The sequence below is a fragment of the Mustela erminea genome, chromosome 4, assembly GCF_009829155.1.
Source record: "Mustela erminea isolate mMusErm1 chromosome 4, mMusErm1.Pri, whole genome shotgun sequence".
In the NCBI taxonomy this organism is placed as follows: Eukaryota; Metazoa; Chordata; class Mammalia; order Carnivora; family Mustelidae; genus Mustela; species Mustela erminea.
The window spans coordinates 75,623,317-75,643,143 of record NC_045617.1 but is presented as its reverse complement, the minus strand read 5'-3'; the positions used below and the strand labels follow the sequence as shown (position 1 = coordinate 75,643,143).

General features: G+C 37.3%; 1 protein-coding gene across 1 annotated transcript in view; it reads left to right on the top strand.

Annotated features, from left to right (window-relative positions):
* RNF217 (ring finger protein 217) overlaps nt 1-19,827 on the top strand; it is a 140,609-nt gene that overhangs the window by 70,814 nt on the left and 49,968 nt on the right. The window contains exon 2 of the mRNA XM_032339648.1: nt 19,311-19,544. Coding sequence (XP_032195539.1) covers nt 19,311-19,544 — 234 coding nt within the window. The remainder of the gene's footprint in view (nt 1-19,310; nt 19,545-19,827) is intronic.

Here is a 19,827-nt window from a genome sequence, read left to right as displayed (position 1 = left end):
GCTGGGCAGTCTCTTGTCTCGACCACAGTTGAACTGGCTCTGCCTTCATGGGAACAGGCTGTAGGACAGTCATCATCACTATCACCACCATCACCAGCACCCTCCACAGGTTCCACTCCGGCACCCAGAGTGGAGCAGGCGCATCCTGTGGGAAAACACAAAGGGAACCTCGGTGCCATCTAAGCACCGGGTCGGGTTTGGATAATTGGCCTTGCAAGTCTCCTGCCCCTCTCAGTGTCTTCCAAGCCCTGAGGGCCGCCGTGGCTATCTGTTGATACACCGCAGGGGGGTATGTACTCTGCACTTGGGCCCCGAGGTATGGCCCCGTGCCTGTCAGCATTTCCAAATTCCATTGCGGGTTACCCGCGGCTGCATTTCTCCGTGCTGTGTCCAGACAATTGTCCTGATTTTGGATTTTCCATTCTAGATACTGCCCCCCACTCAAAACCGCCCTGGCTAAGTTAGCCCAATCTTCGGGAGCGAGATAGAGTGTTCCCAGCGACTCCACAAGGGAGACCGTAAAGGCTGCCTGGGGCCCATAGCTGCTAACTGCCTCCTTCAGCTGCTTCACCAACTTAAAATCTAGTGGCTGGTGGTACCTCTGCTGATTCTGATCTTCTAACACTGGAAAAAAACCTTTTCCCGGGCCAAGGACCTCTCTCCAATTCTCCGCGGCGCAGCCCGAACAATAGCACATCTTGGTGCAGCTGGGCTTATAAGGCGGGGGCCACTCATGGGGTGGCGCTGTGGAGCTAAAATGCGGAAGCGGCGTAACTTTCGTTTTTAATTTTGATTGTGCCATAACTGCGGCTTCCGCCCCTGTTCTCAGCTGCGCCATTACTTCTCCCTGCACTCTTAACTCTCCTAATAGTTTTTGCAATTCCGCCTCCCTATCCTCAAGTCGTTGCCTCATGGCTTCCAAGTCTGTCTGGAGACCGGGAGATTCCTCCTTCTTGTTGTTTGCCTCTATCTTTTCTAGCTCCTGCAACTCGCTTTCTGACATCCCTTCTGAGCTTTCGCTTTCAGGGTCAGAGTCTCGGGAGGAGCCCTTACGGGATTCTTCTTTCACTTGCAAAAAAACTTCCCCTCCCTGTAGTACTGCTCGCTGCAGGGGCTCTCGGGGGGAATGCAAACATACTTTCACCAGGGACCACACGGCGAGAGTCCCCGGGGATGTAGAGAGGCAGAGTTTTAAATCCTCGCCCAGGTGTTTCCATTGTGGCACATTTAAAAGCCCTTCCTCTATGAACCAAGGGGCAATTTCGCCGGCCTCTTTTAAGAAGGCGCGAGCAGTTTTAGTCGTTAATGGAGTGCCATGGGCTTTCAAAAGGTCTCTCAATGGACCTTCCATTTTATATCGGGCTAGCTCGTTTCCCATACCGGAAAGCTTTCTCCCCTATGAGGAACTTTATTTTAGCCCTTTTAAACTCGTCCCCGGAGACTTTTCTCCCTTCTGGGGAACTTTAACTTTTACGCTCGTCCCCGGAGACTTTTCTCCCTTCTGGGGAACTTTAAACTCGTCCTCAGAGAATCCACCCCCGTCTAAAGACAGGAAATAGGCGCGCACTTTCGCTCATTGCCCTTGGGCCCTTAGGGCAAACTTTCTCGTTGCTCTTACCCCAATCCTCGGTCCACGTCCAGAGTCGGGTTCCCGGGTTTCGGCACCAGATGTCGTTCTCGACCCGCAAGAACGACCCGCAGACGAGGTTGAGTGGCAAACTTCTTTATTGTCAGTCTTCTACATATCTTGATCCGGGAACCCCGCTCCTCAAATTAAGCCCCTTATTATAGTATCAGTAGTTACAAATGCCCAATCACCATATCACGCGATTCACCTAAACACCAATCAGAAGGACTACTAGTGACCTTATCCATGAGCATGTGAGATGCTCGTGAGCACCTACGTGACTCCATAGGTTTCTATTGTTCTACAGATCTTGTGCCCTTCCCAAAACTACAAGTTAATCCTATACCCTCCTTGTGACTCCAGGCATTGAACGTGCGTCGTCCATGAGCGCACCCATTATCTTTGGGTTAAACATTCACAGCCCCTCCTCCTCAGGCATATCCATCTACGTGACTCCCAGCTCCTGCTGCATGGCTCCCCACACACAACCACCACCACACTGCTCAGTCAGCTGCCATCAACAGCAAAGCAAGACCTCCACCAGCAAAAAGATTATTACTAGTTGAAAGCTTGGATGATAGCTAGCACTCTTTCTTTATTTTAAAGATTTAGAAAGAGGGAGCATACGCATGCAGGGGGAGGAGCAGAGGGAGAGAATCTTCAAGCTGACTCCCTACTGAGCATGGAGCCTAGCTTAGGGCTCAGTCCCACCACCATGAGATCATGACCTGAGCCAAAATCAAAACTAGACACTTAACTGACTGAGCCACCCAGGCACCCTGATAGTTAGCATTTTTTAACAATAATGTTTGAAAATTAAGGTATGTCCATTGGATTTTTTAGACATAATGCTATTGTATACTTAGTAGATGTATAATACATTTATTATTGTATTAATACAATCTTATTGTATACTTACATACAGTAGAGTGTGAACATAACTTTTATATGCACTCAGAAACCCAAAAATTCATTCGGCCCACTTTTTTGCAAAATTCACTTTATTGTGATGGTCTAGAACTGAACCCACAACAGGCTTCAGGTAAAATAATACTATAAAAATACTATGCAGGCAAAAAAAAAAAAAAAAAAACAAAAAAAAAACTATCAGGGGGTGGGAAGTTGGGTGAGTCTGGTGGTGGATATTATGGAGGGCACATATTGCATGGAGCATTGGGTGTGGTACATAAACAATGAATTCTGGTACACTGAAAAGAAATTTAAAAAATAAAAAATTAATAAAAAATACTATACAGGCAAAAACAGTGTATAAAAACCTTTCAATTATGTTGTTATTCTTCCTTTACACTCATACTTATATTTGGCTTAGAAAGGTTTAAGAATTTTGAAATGCAGCTTGTTTTCCAGTTTTACTTATCATTTACTCTGTTAAAATACTATAATGTGTTCTATGTTTTCCATATCGCTCAGTTTTCTAACTGGTCTCTATCATGCTGTCTTCCTATATACTTTATCTTAGCTATTTTTCTGAAATGAATTGTTATTTCAATCAAAAACCTCACATTTGAACTATCTCAATTCTAACACATGAGCTATATTTACTATATTTAGCTATATTTAGAATATATATATATTACATATAAATATATATATATCTAGTATATATAGTATATTTAGTATATATAGTATATTTACTATATACTCTATTTAGCTATTATTGACCAATAACAAATTCAAGAGATTTTTATTATTGTATTGCAGTCACCTGAAGAAATGAAAAAAAAACTGGGGTGTTTAACACCAGTCAGTTAAGGCAGTCAGTTAGATGTCTGCCTTCTGCTTGAGTCATGATCCCAGGATCCTGGGATCAACCCTATATCTGGCTCCCTGCTGAGCAGGGAGCCTGCTTCTCCCTCTCCCTATGCCTACCGCTCCCTCTGCTTGTGCTCTCTCTCTCTCTCTCCCCCACTGTCAAACAAATAAATAAAATCTTTCAAAAAAAAAAAAAAGAAGAAGAAGAAGAAGAAATGAAGAAACTCAGTTGAAGCAGGGTAGAATTTTCTAAAATGTATTTGTAGTAAATCAAGACACTAAGTATTCTAGTCCTTTTTCATTCTAATCACAAAACTTTTAACTAAGAGTTGATAGTATATCCGTTCACTATGCAAGTCTTTTTTAGACACCTCTTTATCCTACTCATATTTTTTAAAAGATTTTATTTTTTTGAAGATTTTGTTTATTTATTTTAGAGAAAAAGAGAGAGCAAATACGAGGGAAGGGGAATAGGGGGAGGGAGAGAATATCAAGCAGACACACTTCTGAGCATGGAGCCCATTGAGGGGCTTAATCTTATGACCCTGAGATCATGAACTGAGCTGAAACCAAGCACTGGATGCTTAACTGACTGAGCCACCAGGTGTCCCTCAAATATTTTATTTTTAAGTAATCTCTCCACCCAACATGGGGCTCAAATTTACAATCCCAAGATTAAGAGTCACATGTTCAACCAAATGAGCCAGCCAGGCACCCATATCCACTCATATTTGTAAAAGAGATTGCTTTACTCCTAGCATAAGATCTCTCCCTACTTGGAAGTATTAAAATTCAAATACCAAAAGAAAGGAGAGTTTTTTGAAAACATATATATCATTTTCTCTTTTCATATTCAAATATACTTTAAATTTGTTTCTGGCAAATATAAAGGAAAATTTGGTCAGTCTGCACTAAATAGTATTTTATATTTGGAAATAATGAATAGAAGCCAGGAAGAAGGAATTATAATTTTCTTTATTGAATCTAAAAACTCCAGGTAATCAACATGCTATTCTTAGAACTGAGTGGATGGTGCACAATGATACTTTGTTTTGGCCTGAAAAGGCTCTGTTGAAATTGTTCTTTTTAAGTTAAAGAACTATGTGAACTTGGTTTAACGTCTAGGAAAGCATTGATGCTTGCCAATACTGAAAGACCAAAACCTCTAGGAAAAAAAAATAGATGGTTGTGAGTTAAAATCAGAAAATGTATTTTTTAAGTGTCAAACTTGGACTATCTTCAAGTTTACAAGTAGTATTGTAAGGAGTGATTTTGTTGTGCTATTTGTTAAAGTTTTCAAGAAGAAAGGGTTTTGGATTTAAAAAACAAAAAACAAACAAAAAAAAAACCAAACCCACATAACTATTTTGACATCAGCTCCAGGAAAGGAACGTTGCTTTCTGTGAATTAGTTTTGGTGAGAGCAGCACTGTGTAAGCAGGATACCCAAAGGGTATAGTTTACTTAGGAAATGGCTATGTTCTCCACTGCACCCTACAGAGGGTTAGGGATGAAGCCCAGAATTCATTAGTGCAGTGGTGTAGGGTTTAAACTAAGACTACAAAACAGACTTAAATAATGTTCATTAATTCAGTTGTGAATTTACCCATAATTCTCAAGATCCTGTCTTGTTTTCAAGACCAACCCAAAGTTTTGGTTACTGGTTTTGCTATCAATTCTGGATCTACCATTTACTACGGTTCAGGAAATATTTATGCATAAAAAATTCTGTTATAATCAGAATTTTTTAAAAAAACACTAGAGCATTAAATTAAAAAAATAATTCCACAGCATGAAAAATCAATTTGGAATGATTCTTCTCTCTCTTCATGTTTTTTCATATATACTTTTTTTAAAAAATTAACATATAATGTATTACTTGCCCCAGGGTTTATATATACTTTTACATAGTTATGTAAGTACAATTTTAATGGTTCCTTATCTAATATTATCAAATATCTTTTAAAATAGTCTTCGTATTTTTTTCTTTAAGAAATATTACAGCCAAATCTACTCATTGAGATCCTTTTTATTCTTCATAGTTTAACTGAGATACCTCTTTTTCCGTGAACGGTCAAAACCAGTTCTCCTTTTGGCTTCTCTGACTGAACAGTGGTCATTCATGCCTATGTTTATCTCCCCTGATAAGCTGAAAGCTACTTGAGGGCAGCAGTTTATTCATCTATAAATTCTCTCCTGTAGGTAGTAGAGTGCCTTGCCCATGGTGGGCACTGAATAAATAATTGGGTATTGAGTTGAAACTAATCCATAGAGTCATTTAGAGCAAAGTGCTTTACAAAGAATTTGAAGTGGGAAGAAATGAGCAAAGCCATAGAAGTTTTATGCCTTTGAAAAGAAGGAAGAAGTGGCACAGTACTAATTTCTGGGGAGGTAGAGGTAGAATTTAAATATAAAAACACCAAATAGGGAGAAGACTGTTTATAAAGATAATGTCCTAAGCTGGTATGTACCAAGAAACGCTGCAATTAAATGTGTAAACCAAAAATACATCAATGAGAATACATAGAGAACTGGAAAAAAATATATTGTAAGCAACTTTATGACTCCTCTTTCAGAATCAGATTGAGTACATAGATAAGTAAATGAGCCCATAGAGGAATTAATGTTAGCCATTCAAACTGGTACTTAATAGAGAGCTATACAGAATCTTACAGCTCTTGATTAGAGTAAAAGATGTTAATGTCCCAGAAACATTTTTTTAAGTCATGTAATTGGCTAAAAATAAAACCTTAATATTTTTAAAATGAAGATTTTACAGACCACTTACTTAATGCACAATTAGGCAAAGGTGAAAATAAATGGCAGAAAAAAGTTACCGAAAAAGTATTAACTACATAGAAATTAAGTAACACTTAAAGAGGAAGTGAAAACAGTTTATACACTGCCTAGAAAAAAATGAAAAGAGAACATTCCATTCCAAAATATTTAGAACATGGTAAAAATTATTCATTACTAAGGAATAAAAGTAGGAAACAAGGGACTAAGGAACATCTTAAGAAACTCGGTAAAGAATAACAAATGAACCAAATGAAAGCATAAAGAAGATAGTGCTGAACATAAAATCCCCCAAGGGAGGAAAAGAAAAAGAAAAAGAAAAAAAAAAGAACAATATAAAGGTTAAGCCCAAGAGCTGATTATTTTATGAAATACAAGATTATTTCTTTTAGGAGCCCGAGTTAAGGATCAAAGAAGTAAAAGTAGACAGTGAGAAAGAGACAAGGTGAGAAGAACAGCTGAGATGAGAAAAGAGAGAAAACCAGAAAGAACGAGGGAGAACAGAGGAAATTCTACTGCAGTAGAGGGGAACCTAGGGAATAGACACTTTCCTAGAAGACATACCCTAAATTAGGTCCTCTATTGTAATTGGCCTGTTCAAATTTTTAACTTCTTCTTGGCTAAATTTTGGTAACTTATAACTAATTCCTGGGAGGTTTTTTCCCCCGCTTCCTTTCTTTCAATTTTTACTGTGGTTGAGGATAATCCTGTTTCCCCAGTGGCCAGACCACACCTGAATGATGGCTTTGTTTTCTGGGTGGTACACTTTCACCAAGAAAGCTAGAGAGAAGAAAAGATTTCAAAGGATATATGAGAAAGAGTTAGAGAAGTGGGGTATCTCCCTGGGAGAAACAACTGAAGGGACATGACACCTTCTCTTCAAGTGTTTGAAGACCCTTTACCAAGAAGAATGGGTAAATACCTCCAATAAGACCTAGGAGAAAATTAAAAATACCTTGTGTTCAGGGAACAAAATTGGGAAACTCCTACATCGCTCTTCTAGGTCAACATGTCTATTTTGCAATAATTTTCCCTGAACCTATTACCCTAAATATGCCCAAGATTTGAGTCAGTGACACTACTCTGACTACTGATAAATCCTCCAAATCACTCGTATTTGCATTTTGCTTTCTTATTCACTTTTCAGGTTTGTTCAGAGAATTTACTCTAATTTGTGGAAGGCAAAAAAAAAAAAAAATAGTTTTCCATAACTAGACCACCAATGGCTTTTTCTTTTCCTTGCTTTGGCATTTTTAAGATATTTAAGCATATTTTGAGGGCCAAGAGAAAGAAACTAAAGAGGAGGGAGAGGGAGATGTTATAAAAGGTGTCCTGTGGGTTCTGTAAATGTTTTAAAGCTTACAGTTGTTTCTAGTTTCTGAAATTTTCACTTGTTTCTTTTTACTGAAATTAAACCTCTGGGTAAAAAAAATAAAATTGTCTTCCCTACCTCACCAGAGGATTGCTAATTATTACTTTGGTACTAGGTCAATGAAAAATGCCATTTCCTGTTTATTACTGTGAACTGTATATCTATATTTCCATATCTATGTATCTGTATTTCCACCCTTGGTTGGATTTTTAAGAAAATGGGGGTACTTTTGGTGTAAATCATAATGTTTGTCTTATGTACCTCAGCATCCAATCCTCCTTTTTGGAATACAATATATTCATGTAATTTGTACTTTATATTCCTTTAAATATATGCTTTTGAAGAAAGAACACTGAATTATGAATGAGAATACTGAGTTCTGAATTATGAATGAGTGCAGGATTTAAAATGTTCTCAAATAAGCATCATAGGAGTTTTTAATTTCTAAAATTAATTTTTGTGAGTTACTATTTTCTAAATATCAAGGAAGATAGTATTACCCAATTTTTATTGCATTTTCCCTGTCAGGAACTGTTCCAGGTATTTTACACAAATTAACTCATACAGTCCTCTCAACAACCCAGTTTGGTTTGTACATTGCCATTCCGGTTACATGGATACAAATGCTCTGAGTCTGGAATCTGCTCTTTTAACTACTGCACTCTACCGACTTTTTTTAGCTAGAGCTAAAGCTTTAGAAAGCTTAAGTGTACTTAAATTAAGTGCTTAATTTTGTAAATTAGCACACCCCTTAGACTTACACAATTTTAGAGACAGCAGGGAATCCTAAAGGTGAATTAGGCCATTTCCAAGAGTGTTGGTTGTGTGAGCCCCTGACTCAAGGACATTCAGCCACATACATAGCAGCAGAATCTTGCCTCTGATTTCCATTTCAGGGTCCTTTTTGAAAATTACCTGTGAGGTGTCTTTATATTCTGATGGTAAAAAATTGGAATATCTTGGGGCACCTGATTGACTCAATGGGTTAGGCCTCTGCCTCTGGCTCAGGTCATGATCTCAGGGTCCTGGGATCGAGCCCCGCATCGGGCTCTCTGCTCAGTAAGGCGCCTGCTTCCCCCTTTCTCTCTGCCTGCCTCTCTGCCTACCTGTGATCTCTCTCTCTGTCAAATAAATAAAATCTTTTAAATAAAAAAATTGGAATATCTTATTTAGATTAACGTAATGGTGGGGAAATCACAGTGGATAACATTAAACCAAAAAACTCAAAATTATTATTTTAGAAATATCTCCCTCTCTGATGGGTGACCAAATATCTTGTCTGTTCTAAAACTTTGTCTTCCAAAAAGTGAATTTTATCATAGTTAAATGAGTGTTTACTCATTCTGTTTATCTGAGCACACATTACATATACATATTTTCTTTAGATTTTATTTATTTGACAGAGAGAGAGATCACAAGTAGGCAGGCAGAGAGAGAGGGGGAAGCAGGCTCCCTGCTGACCAGAGTTCAGTCTAAATAGTTCATCGGTACTTTGTTTTGAAAAATCCCTTCATATTTAAAATTTGAAAATTATCCTCTTAAAGAATCTAGGGAATTTATCTTACTGATATACTTGCCCACATGTGAATAATTTACATATAAGAGTATTCACTGTGGCATTATTTGCCGTAGTAAAATATGTCCCAAAAAACAGTCTAAATGTACAAAAATATGAGAAATAAGGCTGGTTATAGTGCAGCGGAAATCTACGCAGTTATTAAAAACAAAAAACAAGGAAGTCCTTCCTATGTGATATGAAAATATCTTCACAGTATATTGTAAAGTGAAGAAAACAAGGTGATTATTATTTGCTAACATTTGGATTAAAAAAGGGACAAAATACATATATTTGCATTTCTTATATATGCTAAAACATTTCTTGAAGGAAACAGCAACCATTTGGTGGGATGGATAGAATGCGAGTATGGTTATAAGAGAGAAATGCTAATTTTTATCTACTTTATACTTTTTGGCTTTTGAATTATGAGAATTTCTGACCTTATGCAAAAAAGCTGAATTAAAATTTTGAAATTTTTATTAAATGAATAAGGGAGCATGAAAATTTGGGTGAGAAGAAAGAGAAAGAAGTTTAACACAAACAGGTGAATGTGTATAGAAAAACACAGTTGCATGATTGAACAGAAAATTAACACTGCATGAATTATATCGTTAATATTTTAACTATTTAAACATTGTTTTACTGACTCTTAGCTATGAGAACTCAATTAGCCTTTAAAATTACATGTCACTTTGGTGTTAAGTTTCATTTTCCTGATAACTCATGAAGTTGAACACACTTTCATGTTTGCTGGTCATTGAACATCCTCTTTTGTGAAGTGCCTTGACTATTTTTTCATTCAGTTGGTTGTCTTCCTTTTTCTTATTGACATGGAGGGGTTCTCTATATATCCTGGATGAACAAAACCTTGTCCTTGCATATTGCAAATATCTTCTCCCGTTCTAACTTACAGTCTCACTCTCTTCATAGTACCTGTTGGTGAGCAGAGGTTTAAATTTTATTTAACCCAATTTGTCTATTTTTTTAGTGAGTATTTTTTTCGCGTCACATGTAAGAAATGTTTCCCTTCCCTGAAGTCATGAAGATATTTTCCTTAATCATCTTTAGAGGTTTTATTGTTTAATATTTTAGAATTATACCACTTGGCTTGAGGTGGAAGTCAAGACATTTTTTTTTAAAGGACATTTCAGTAAACCAGAACAATTTATTGAAAGAAATTGTCCTCCATACTGCCCCGTAGTGTCAATGCCTCTGCTGTCCATATGCAAGTTGTTCTGTTCGATACCCTTTTGTGTTCTGTTATCTATCATTATCCATCCTTATCTATCTTTTTTTTTAAAGATTTTATTTATTTATTTGACAGAGAGAGAGAGACCCCACAAGTAGGCAGAGGGACATGGGGATGGGGGGAAGCAGTCTCCCTGCTGAGCAGAGATCCCAGTGCAGGGCTCTATCACAGGACCCTGAGACCATGACCTGAGCCAAAGACAGAGGCTTAACCCAATGAGCCACCCAGGACCCCCATCCTTATCTATCTTGATGCTAGTGTCATACTGTTGCAATTACTGTGGCTTGATGATTCATCTTATATATGGTAAAACAAGTTCTACTTCTTTGTTTTTCTTGATCAGGAGTATCATGACCAGGGCTCCTGGGTGGCTCAGTCAGTTAAGCGCCTGCCTTTGGCTCAGGACATGATTCCAGGATGCAAATATATGTATTTTGTCCCTTTTTTAATCCAAATGTTAGCAAATAATAATCACCTTGTTTTCTTCACTTGACAATATACTGTGAAGATATTTTCATATCACATAGGATGGAGCCCTGCATCCCATCGTCTGGCTCCCTGCTCAGCGGAGAGTCTGCTTCTCCTTCTGCCCCTCCTCATGCTCACACTCTCTCACCCTCTCAAATGAATAAATAAAATTATCATACCATTCATAAGTATTTTACAGTCAGCTTGTGATTTTGAATTCACTTTCTCTTCAAAAAAAGAGAAAGAAACTGCAGGAAATTTTATAGATAAAAATGACTGAATTTACATTTCTATCATATTGAAACTTCCAATTCAAGACCCAGATATATTCCCTCCATTCACTTGCTTCTTTTTATTTTCTCAAAGATGTTTCAAATGTATCTGTGGGATAATGTTATTTATCTTTTGGATTTATTAATACTTCATGTTTTTATATTGCTATAAATGATATTTCTTAAATATTATTTTCACATCACTTGTTACCAGTAATAGAAGTACATTTGTTTTTTGTGTAGTTGACCTATTCAGCAACCTTGTTAAATTCACTTGTTAATCCTAACAGCTTATCTGTAGATTATTTTGGGTTTTCTGCATATATAATGACATAATCTACAAGAAATGGAGGAATTTATTCTTCATTTCTGATTGTTTTATTATCATTTCTCTTCTTGCATTGGTTATGAGCTCTAGTTAATGCTGAATAATGGTGGCAGGGCATACTTGACTCATTTCTGATCTCAAGAAGAAAATTTTCAGTATTTCATCATTGAGTGTGATGTTTATTGTTTGTTTTTTTAAATAAACATTCTTTATCATTTTAATGAAGAGTTTTCATCTCTTCCTAGTTTGCTAAGATTTTAACATGAATGAATGTTGAATTTGTCAAATACCTTTCCTCTTTTTATGGAGATAATCATGTGATTTTTCTCCCTTATTTTTTTTTCTTAATTTTTTTTATTATTTTTTTTTAATTTTTTATTTTTTAAAAACATATATTTTTATCCCCAGGGGTACAGGTCTGTGAATCACCAGGTTTACACACTTCACAGCACTCACCAAAGCACATACCCTCCCCAATGTCCATAATTCCACCCCCTTCTCCCAACCTCCCTCCCCCCAGCAACCCTCAGTTTGTTTTGTGAGATTAAGAGTAACTTATGGTTAGTCTCCCTCCCAATTCCATCTTGTTTCATTTATTCTTCTTCTACCCACTTAAGCCCCCATGTTGCATCACCACTTCCTCATATCAGGGAGATCATATGATAGTTGTCTTTCTCTGCTTGACTTATTTCGCTAAGCATGATACGCTCTAGTTCCATCCATGTTGTCGCAAATGGCAAGATTTCATTTCTTTTGATGGCTGCATAGTATTCCATTGTGTATATATACCACATCTTCTTGATCCATTCATCTGTTGATGGACATCTAGGTTCTTTCCATAGTTTGGCTATTGTGGACATTGCTGCTATAAACATTCGGGTGCACGTGCCCCTTTGGATCACTACGTTTGTATCTTTAGGGTAAATACCCAGTAGAGCAATTGCTGGGTCATAGGGATTTTTCTCCCTTATTAATGTGAGTTATACCAATCGGTTTTGAATGTTAATCCGAACTTGTTTTCTTACAATAAAACTTTTTGATCAGGATATATTATCTTTTTCTTCTATTGTTCAGTTTGTTGTACTAATATTTTATTTAGGATTTTTACATCTATGTTTATGAAGAGATTGTCAATAATTTTCCTTTCTTGCAATGTCTTTATCAGGTTTTGGTATTAGGATTTTGCTGACCTAATGAAACAACTTGATAAGTGACCCCTTCCCCGACACCCATTTCCTTATTCTGTAAGAGTAGTTGTGTAGTATAGGTATCATTTCATCCTGAAATTCTTAGTAGTTTAACAGCAACCCACTTGGGCCTGAAGTTTTCTGTTTGAGAAGATCTTTCTCTGTTGCTTTTTTTTTTTTTAATATTTCATTTATTTGAGAGAGAGCACGAATGGGGAGGGGGCAGGAGGATAGAGAGAAGCAGACTCCCCACTGGCAAGGAACCTGCTGTGGGGCTCTATTCCAGAACCCTGGGATCATGGCCTGAGCTGAAGGCAGATGCTTAACTGACTGAACCACCCAGCCATCCATCTCCTCTGTTGCTTTTAAGATATTTTTTTATGTTTGGTACTTGGAAATTTTACTTGCTGTGCTTAGGTGTTTTTTCTTAATATTTTTCTTGCTTGGGGTTGAGAGAACTTCTGGGATATTTGGTTTGATGTTTTTCATTAGTTTAAAGAAAAAAGTTTACAGACATCTAGCACAATGCTCTGTACTCACTGTTGAGTAAACAGAAAAGCATATTTATCAGTAAAGCAGCGACTTTCCTGTATTCACTGATGATAAAGTCATGGGGAAATCCATGAACCTGAAAATGAATCTGCTTCTATGGTGCTCCACAAAGTAATTAATGCACAGAAAATGTTCAGAACAGTGCTTGGCTGGGCACCTGGTTGGCTCAGTAGGTTGAGCATGGTCTCTTGATCTCAGGGTTGTAAGTTCAAGTTCCATGTTGAGTGTCTCTACACTCAATTTACTTTAAACTATAAACTTTTTCAACTTACTTTACTTTAAAAAGTAAAATCTCAAAAAAAAAAAAAAAGAACACTGTTTGGCATGGAGGAGGGGCTGTGTCCATTTCATGATTGTTGTTGCTTTTGTTGTGATAGTCAATTCTCCTCTGTCATATCAACATGTTCCTTTTTAAGGAAAGAGGAAATTGGTATTAAGTGAACAGAAGTTGGAGGCACCCTGTAAACTATTGTGACCAACACTTAAAACCAAGATCAAAGTCATTAGGCATACTTTTGATAAATCAAGCTTCAGAGTCCCAAGTTTTAAACGTTCTCTGTCTTTTCTTTGGATGATTTAATTAAACTGACACTTTTCCAGAGGCTCCCCCCCTTACCTGTGTCACTAAATTACTTTTGAGTTGCCCCAAGTGGCAAATTCTCCTTTTAGCTTGAATGTTAAGTGAGTAGTAGTGTCTCTTGGAGACACTTAGAGACTGTTTTAACATTAAGTAATTTTGTCTTACAAGAATAGACATATTTTTGTTCAGAAGAATTGGAGAACATTTTTTCAGTGATATAAATACTGGTATTAGAATTAAACATAACACAAATTCAAAATATCTTTGGGGGCAACTGGGTGGTACAATTGATTAAACATCTGACTCTTGATTTCAGCTCAGGTCATGATCTCAGGGTCTGGAGATCAAGCCCCACACTGAACTCTGTGCTCAACAAAGATCTCACTGAGATTCTTTCCCCTTTCCTCTCCCTCCCACTCTGCTCTTCCCTTACTTTCTCTCTCACTCTCATTCTCAAATAAATAAAGTTTTTTTTTTTAATAAAGTGTCTTTGTTTTAAGTATAGTAAGTACATAAAATCCTTGAGACAGAAGTTAGATGGCATGTTATTTGAACTATATTAAAGAATCATTGTCATTTGAGCAGATGTTTGGTATCATGGTTATGTATTTTTTTTAAAGATTATATTTATTTATTTGACAGACAGAGATCACAAGTAGGCAGAGAGGCAGGCAGAGAGAGAGAGGAGGAAGACTTCCTGCTGAGCAGAGAGCCTGATGCGGGGCTCTATCCCAGGACCCTGGGATCATGACCTGAGTCGAAGGCAGAGGCTTTAACCCACTGAGCCACCCAGGCGCCCCTTTGGTTATGTATTTTAAAGAAACAGATTTTTTTTTTAGATCGATACTGAAATAGTCATGAATGAAATGACATGATATTTCCTATTTGCTTCAAAATAATATGGGTCAATGCACAGAATAAAGAAGATTGGCCAAGAGTTTATAAGTGTTGAAACTGGAGAATGGATACTTAAGGATTCATAATATCAGTCTGTTTATTTTTGCATATGCTTATGATTACCCTAATAAAAAATGTTTTAAACAGTGGGTAAAATATTAAATGAATTAGTATCATCAAATCATCAGTTACTAGAAGAGACTATCAACACAAATTTGATTGCTGTAGTCTCAAGTTCCACAAGGGCAAGATTCATAGCTTAAGCTACTTTATATCCTGGACCTATGTCTTTTACATGTAATATTGTAGGAGCTAAATATATGGTTTTTTGGATGAATTAATGAACTTTATTCTTGTTGCTATAATAAATTTGCAGTGAATCCTTTCCAGCAAGTATCACATATCCATGTAAACTGTGTTTTATTAGACATTTCTCATTGAGTAGCATTGGCTCAGCATCAGATTATTCAAGCCAAAATCCTAGAATTATCTTTGCTTCCGTCTTTAACTTCATCTTCCATATCTGGTCCCTCACCAAATCCCATTGGCTCCACTTCCAAAATGTGCCCCATTTCTGGCTACTCCTGTCACCTAGTCGCATCATCCATCATCGACTGTCTAGAGGGCTGAAACAGTCAGAGACCACTGGTAAGGAGAAAAGTACAGTCCAGAGTCCTATTATTCCAGTCTCCACTTCTCTCCTTCTACATTCCATTCACCAGGAAGAGCCTAAGTGATGTTTTTAATGTCAATCAAGGTATGTCACTCCACCTCATAAAACCAGTCAATGATTCTTGTTGAATTTAGAATACAATCCATAACTTCCTATCACAGCCAACAAGGCCTGTGTGCTCTGGCTCATTTGGACTGTGTCTTAGTCACTCAGTTCTGTTCTGTGAACAGAAGCCCATCAGACACCTTGTACCCTGGGGCCATGTCCTTGCTTCTGTTGCCTGGACTGTCTTCCCCAGTTTCTCTGCATGATGGGCACTTTAGTTCCCCGTCCATGTTCTCCTAAGGGATCCCATCCCTGATGTGTAGTTTCCTCTGGTACTGACTATGAACTGCCTGGCTTGTTTACTTATCACACATTTCCTGAAAAGAAGCTCTGTGTCTCTCTCCCATCATTTCTCCAGAGTCCACCATGATGCCTAACTTGTAAAAACCACATTTCATTGAAATCTAAGACATGATCAATTGTAGGTGAAAGTATTATATTATGTGCCACCAAGAAAATAAAAACTGCAAATTAAACTATGGCACAATGCTGAAGACTATTGATGACAAACAATCCTGACTTTTGAGATATTAAAATGCTGAAAAAAATGTTTCCTTGAACTGACGAAACACGTATCTTGTTGAATACACAAATGAATACACTTTGCTTAATCATGATTACTAATCTGGTAGTGATGTTTTTTGAGGAAATTATTCTGAGAAAGATACGTAGAGGCCAAGAGATTGCATAGGTCATCAGTAGCATTTTATTATGAAAAAGGAGATAGTATTAGTATGAAGAACTATGAGTAATTCAAAGAACTGTATGAGTAATTTTTCCAAACTACCAATTACTAGCTTACCAGCAATGATCCTGGGTGGGCCATAAAACTTTAATTCTCAGAAAAGCCTTTAAGAGACTCAAGCAATTGTCCTGGAGGTTGATTCAGACCCTAAACTTTGAAAAAGAAGGAAGGGAGAAAAGATGGGAACAGACATAGATTCAGAGAGAGCTCGTAGTGGGAAGATGAGGAACCATGATCATGTTGCATCTTTCTGCATAATAAAATAGAGATCATTTGGTTCAGTGCAGTGGGGTAGGGATTTTGGAGCTTTCAGAAAGAAGAGAAGGTATGGAATAAGCCAAATGCAGAGAGTTTGAGAGCATGAAGAAATTGTGTGTTCTATGGAAATGGATAGGTGTGCAGACAGATTGGAAAAGCACTGAAGAAAACAAGGTCTTCTGATTGGATGTCAGATGGTAAGCCATACCCAAAGTGGTATGGTGTGAGCTCTCACTGCTGGAGAAGTGACAAGAGAACCTGCTCCCTTGAACTGCCTTGGATTGTTCTGGTCCCTAAACTATATTCCATTTCTATAAGAGCTGACAATCCCTGGGTGGCTCTGAACTCACTGCTTCTATTATTATCCTTTCTATAGCTAAAATAAATCTATAGGGGAGTGAGGTCAGGTTCAAACATTGACCTGGGAGGAAAAAAATTGACTCCCATCCCCTAAACTATGCTGTTCCTCAATAAACACGAGTCACGGGAAATGGCCCAGGGGAGCTCCTTCTATGCGGAGTGAAAAGAAACTGTTTTTCACTTGCTGAAAACTGGAGGGGTTTTTGTTTTGTTTTTTTTTTTTTAATTTTCGTATGAGAACATCCAGACTTTGGGGACAGCTTCATGCTCTTGCCCTTGTGCTCTGATCCCAGTTCATCTGTATGCCCTTAGCTTTCTACACCTGACTTTGTGGTCCAGGCTTAGTAATCATCTTTCAGGCACTCTAAGGCTGTCATCTTGGGTTAGGATGCTTGTACCTTAGGGCAGCATACATTTGATCCATTTATTAGGTGGGGAAAATCAGGAGTATCCCTGATGCAGTGCCATACTCTCTTACCCAGCCTTTGTCCATGTTGTACCTTCTGTTTGCTTGAAACCCCTTCACCCAGCTTGGCAAGGTCCTACTAATCTTAAGATCTCGCTTGAAACCTCACTTCTTCCTAGAAGACTCCTCTGAGTCTCTGAAGTGTCAGTTCCTGAGCCTCTCACATCTCCTCTCCTGACACCCTGTTTCTACCTGTTAGGCAGACTCAGGGCTCTGGGTCATGATCACCTCTTTACTGATGGGCACTGCAAACTTCTGTGCCTGACCCCAGTACCTGGCTCCGAAGCAGGCTTGATAAACATCGACAGAATATTAAAAAAGGAAACATGTATTCATTTCTTAAAGGTTTTATATGCTTTGTTAACTTAGTTTCTAATAATGTCACAGGTGGGGTTTTTTTGCCTGTTTAAAAATCTTCCAAGGATTTATGTCTTAAGCTATAACTGAAAACAATGTATTAGAAAACTTAATTGGGTTTATAATAACATTTCATAACTCTAACAAGTATAATAATAAATCTGGTTGCATCTATAAGTAGACATCATAAAAAGTAAAAATATTATTTGGGGCTGATATTTGAAAAACCTTTCTAGACTGAATTTTGTACAATAGTTGTATAAAATTATGTAGCAATTGACACTTTCAGCAGGTTGGTCCTAAGAAGGTTTATCTAAAGCCAGACTCCTTCATTTCATTATCGGTCTGGCTCATGTCCTTTATTCATATTAAATGTATCATCATCCCATACATCCTTCAGCCTGTGGCTTTGTAACTACCCATCGTCAGTCTGTGCCAGATAAACAGCAAAGTTAAAAGCAAAGTTACTATGATGTCAGTAGTGTGTTTTTTCAATTGTTCTTTGTAGTGGTGTTTTTCTTCTCCCAAATAGCATAGCTTTTCCCCATTCCTTCCTCAGTTTTCATGGAGGACCTTTTCTCATTAAGGTCAATAGACTTCTTAGAATGTCAGGTTCACCCAGGTAAAAAAAGAAACAATTTAGCATTTTTTTTGCCTTTTGGAACTTTCGCTGCCTCCCTTTGCTATATTAGGATATGCAAAAAGAGATTATGATGCCATGATATATAAATACAGTAAACACTTCTTGTTCAATACTTAAATGGAAAACATGTATGGAACTCCTTAATTCTAAGTAGTTTATTTTCTTCATCTTTTGAAATTTGGTTGTGTCCAGACTTTATGCTTTTATCTTTTGCTGTAATCTTTAATGCTAACCTTATCTAGAATCCCATGCCAAATGCTAAATGTAGCATTCTAGTACATCCTTCTCTCTCCTAACCTAACTGTGGTCCTGGGAAGAAATTCATTTTATAAATTACCTCAGGTTTATCCAGATCTTGTATGGATTTTTTTTAAAAGCCAGTGTGATTGGTGTGATTTTCTTACTTGTTCCTCTGATTCTGGTGACATAAAAACTACTGTATGTTCATTACAGGGAATAGTCAGGGAAAATGAGGTTATTACTGCAATATTGTTAAACTACTAGGTGATATAAATATATATATGTAAATATATATATATATATATATATATATATATATATATATATATAACACTTTCAAAATCCTTTTTTTTTTCCCTTTATAGTAAAGCCACCCTAAGTTTAATGTTGAGACTCTGCAGTAAGCTTGGAAAATCTGAACCACCTTTTTATCCTTTAGCTGCCTTACCGTAAAGGCAGCTAAAGCCACAGGCTCACCAAAGAAGCAAATTATCATCCCATCCTTCTGGAAAAACCCAGAAGGATGGGATGATAATTTGCTTCTTTGGTGAGCCTGCGGCTTAGGTCCATTTAAGTTCACAAATATGATAAAAAAAAAAATGCTTTGGAAACTTTATATAGTGATTATTTTGGTATTGCCTAATGTAGATACCAAAGTGATTACCATTTATTATGTTAGAAATCCTGAGAAATGATGGATAATCCTTTACTGTAATCATGAAATAATCAATAATATATGAGGAGAAAAAAGAATAGAAAGTTAACCAGTGCCCCTTTTTTGTCTCCCATGTGCTCTTTCACACAGGTACAACTTGGCCAAGTAGAAATCAAATGCCCTATCACAGAATGTTTTGAATTCCTGGAAGAAAGAACAATTGTCTTTAACTTAACACATGAAGATTCCATCAAATATAAGTATTTCCTGGAACTTGGCCGTATTGATTCCAGCACCAAGCCATGTCCTCAGTGCAAGCACTTTACAACCTTCAAGAAAAAAGGACATATCCCTACCCCTTCCAGATCAGAAAGCAAATACAAAGTAAGCATGTTCACCAGAGTTGTGGGTTAGATGTCACATGATGCCAAATTAGGCCAACTTGTGGTGGGCATTAAGTGGGCTTCCTTCCCTTACCCAAGTCTAAGGTGAGTATGTATTGGCTGTGATTCTGAAAATAAGTGGTTTGGGGAGGCTGATGATAAGAAAGCACTCTTGGGGGTTTCCTTAAAGTTTTTCTTTGACTTCAACCATGTTCAAAATTCATTTAGTAGCCAAATGGAATGACTAATCTTTTAAAGTAACTGTCACTGCTATTACTAAATAT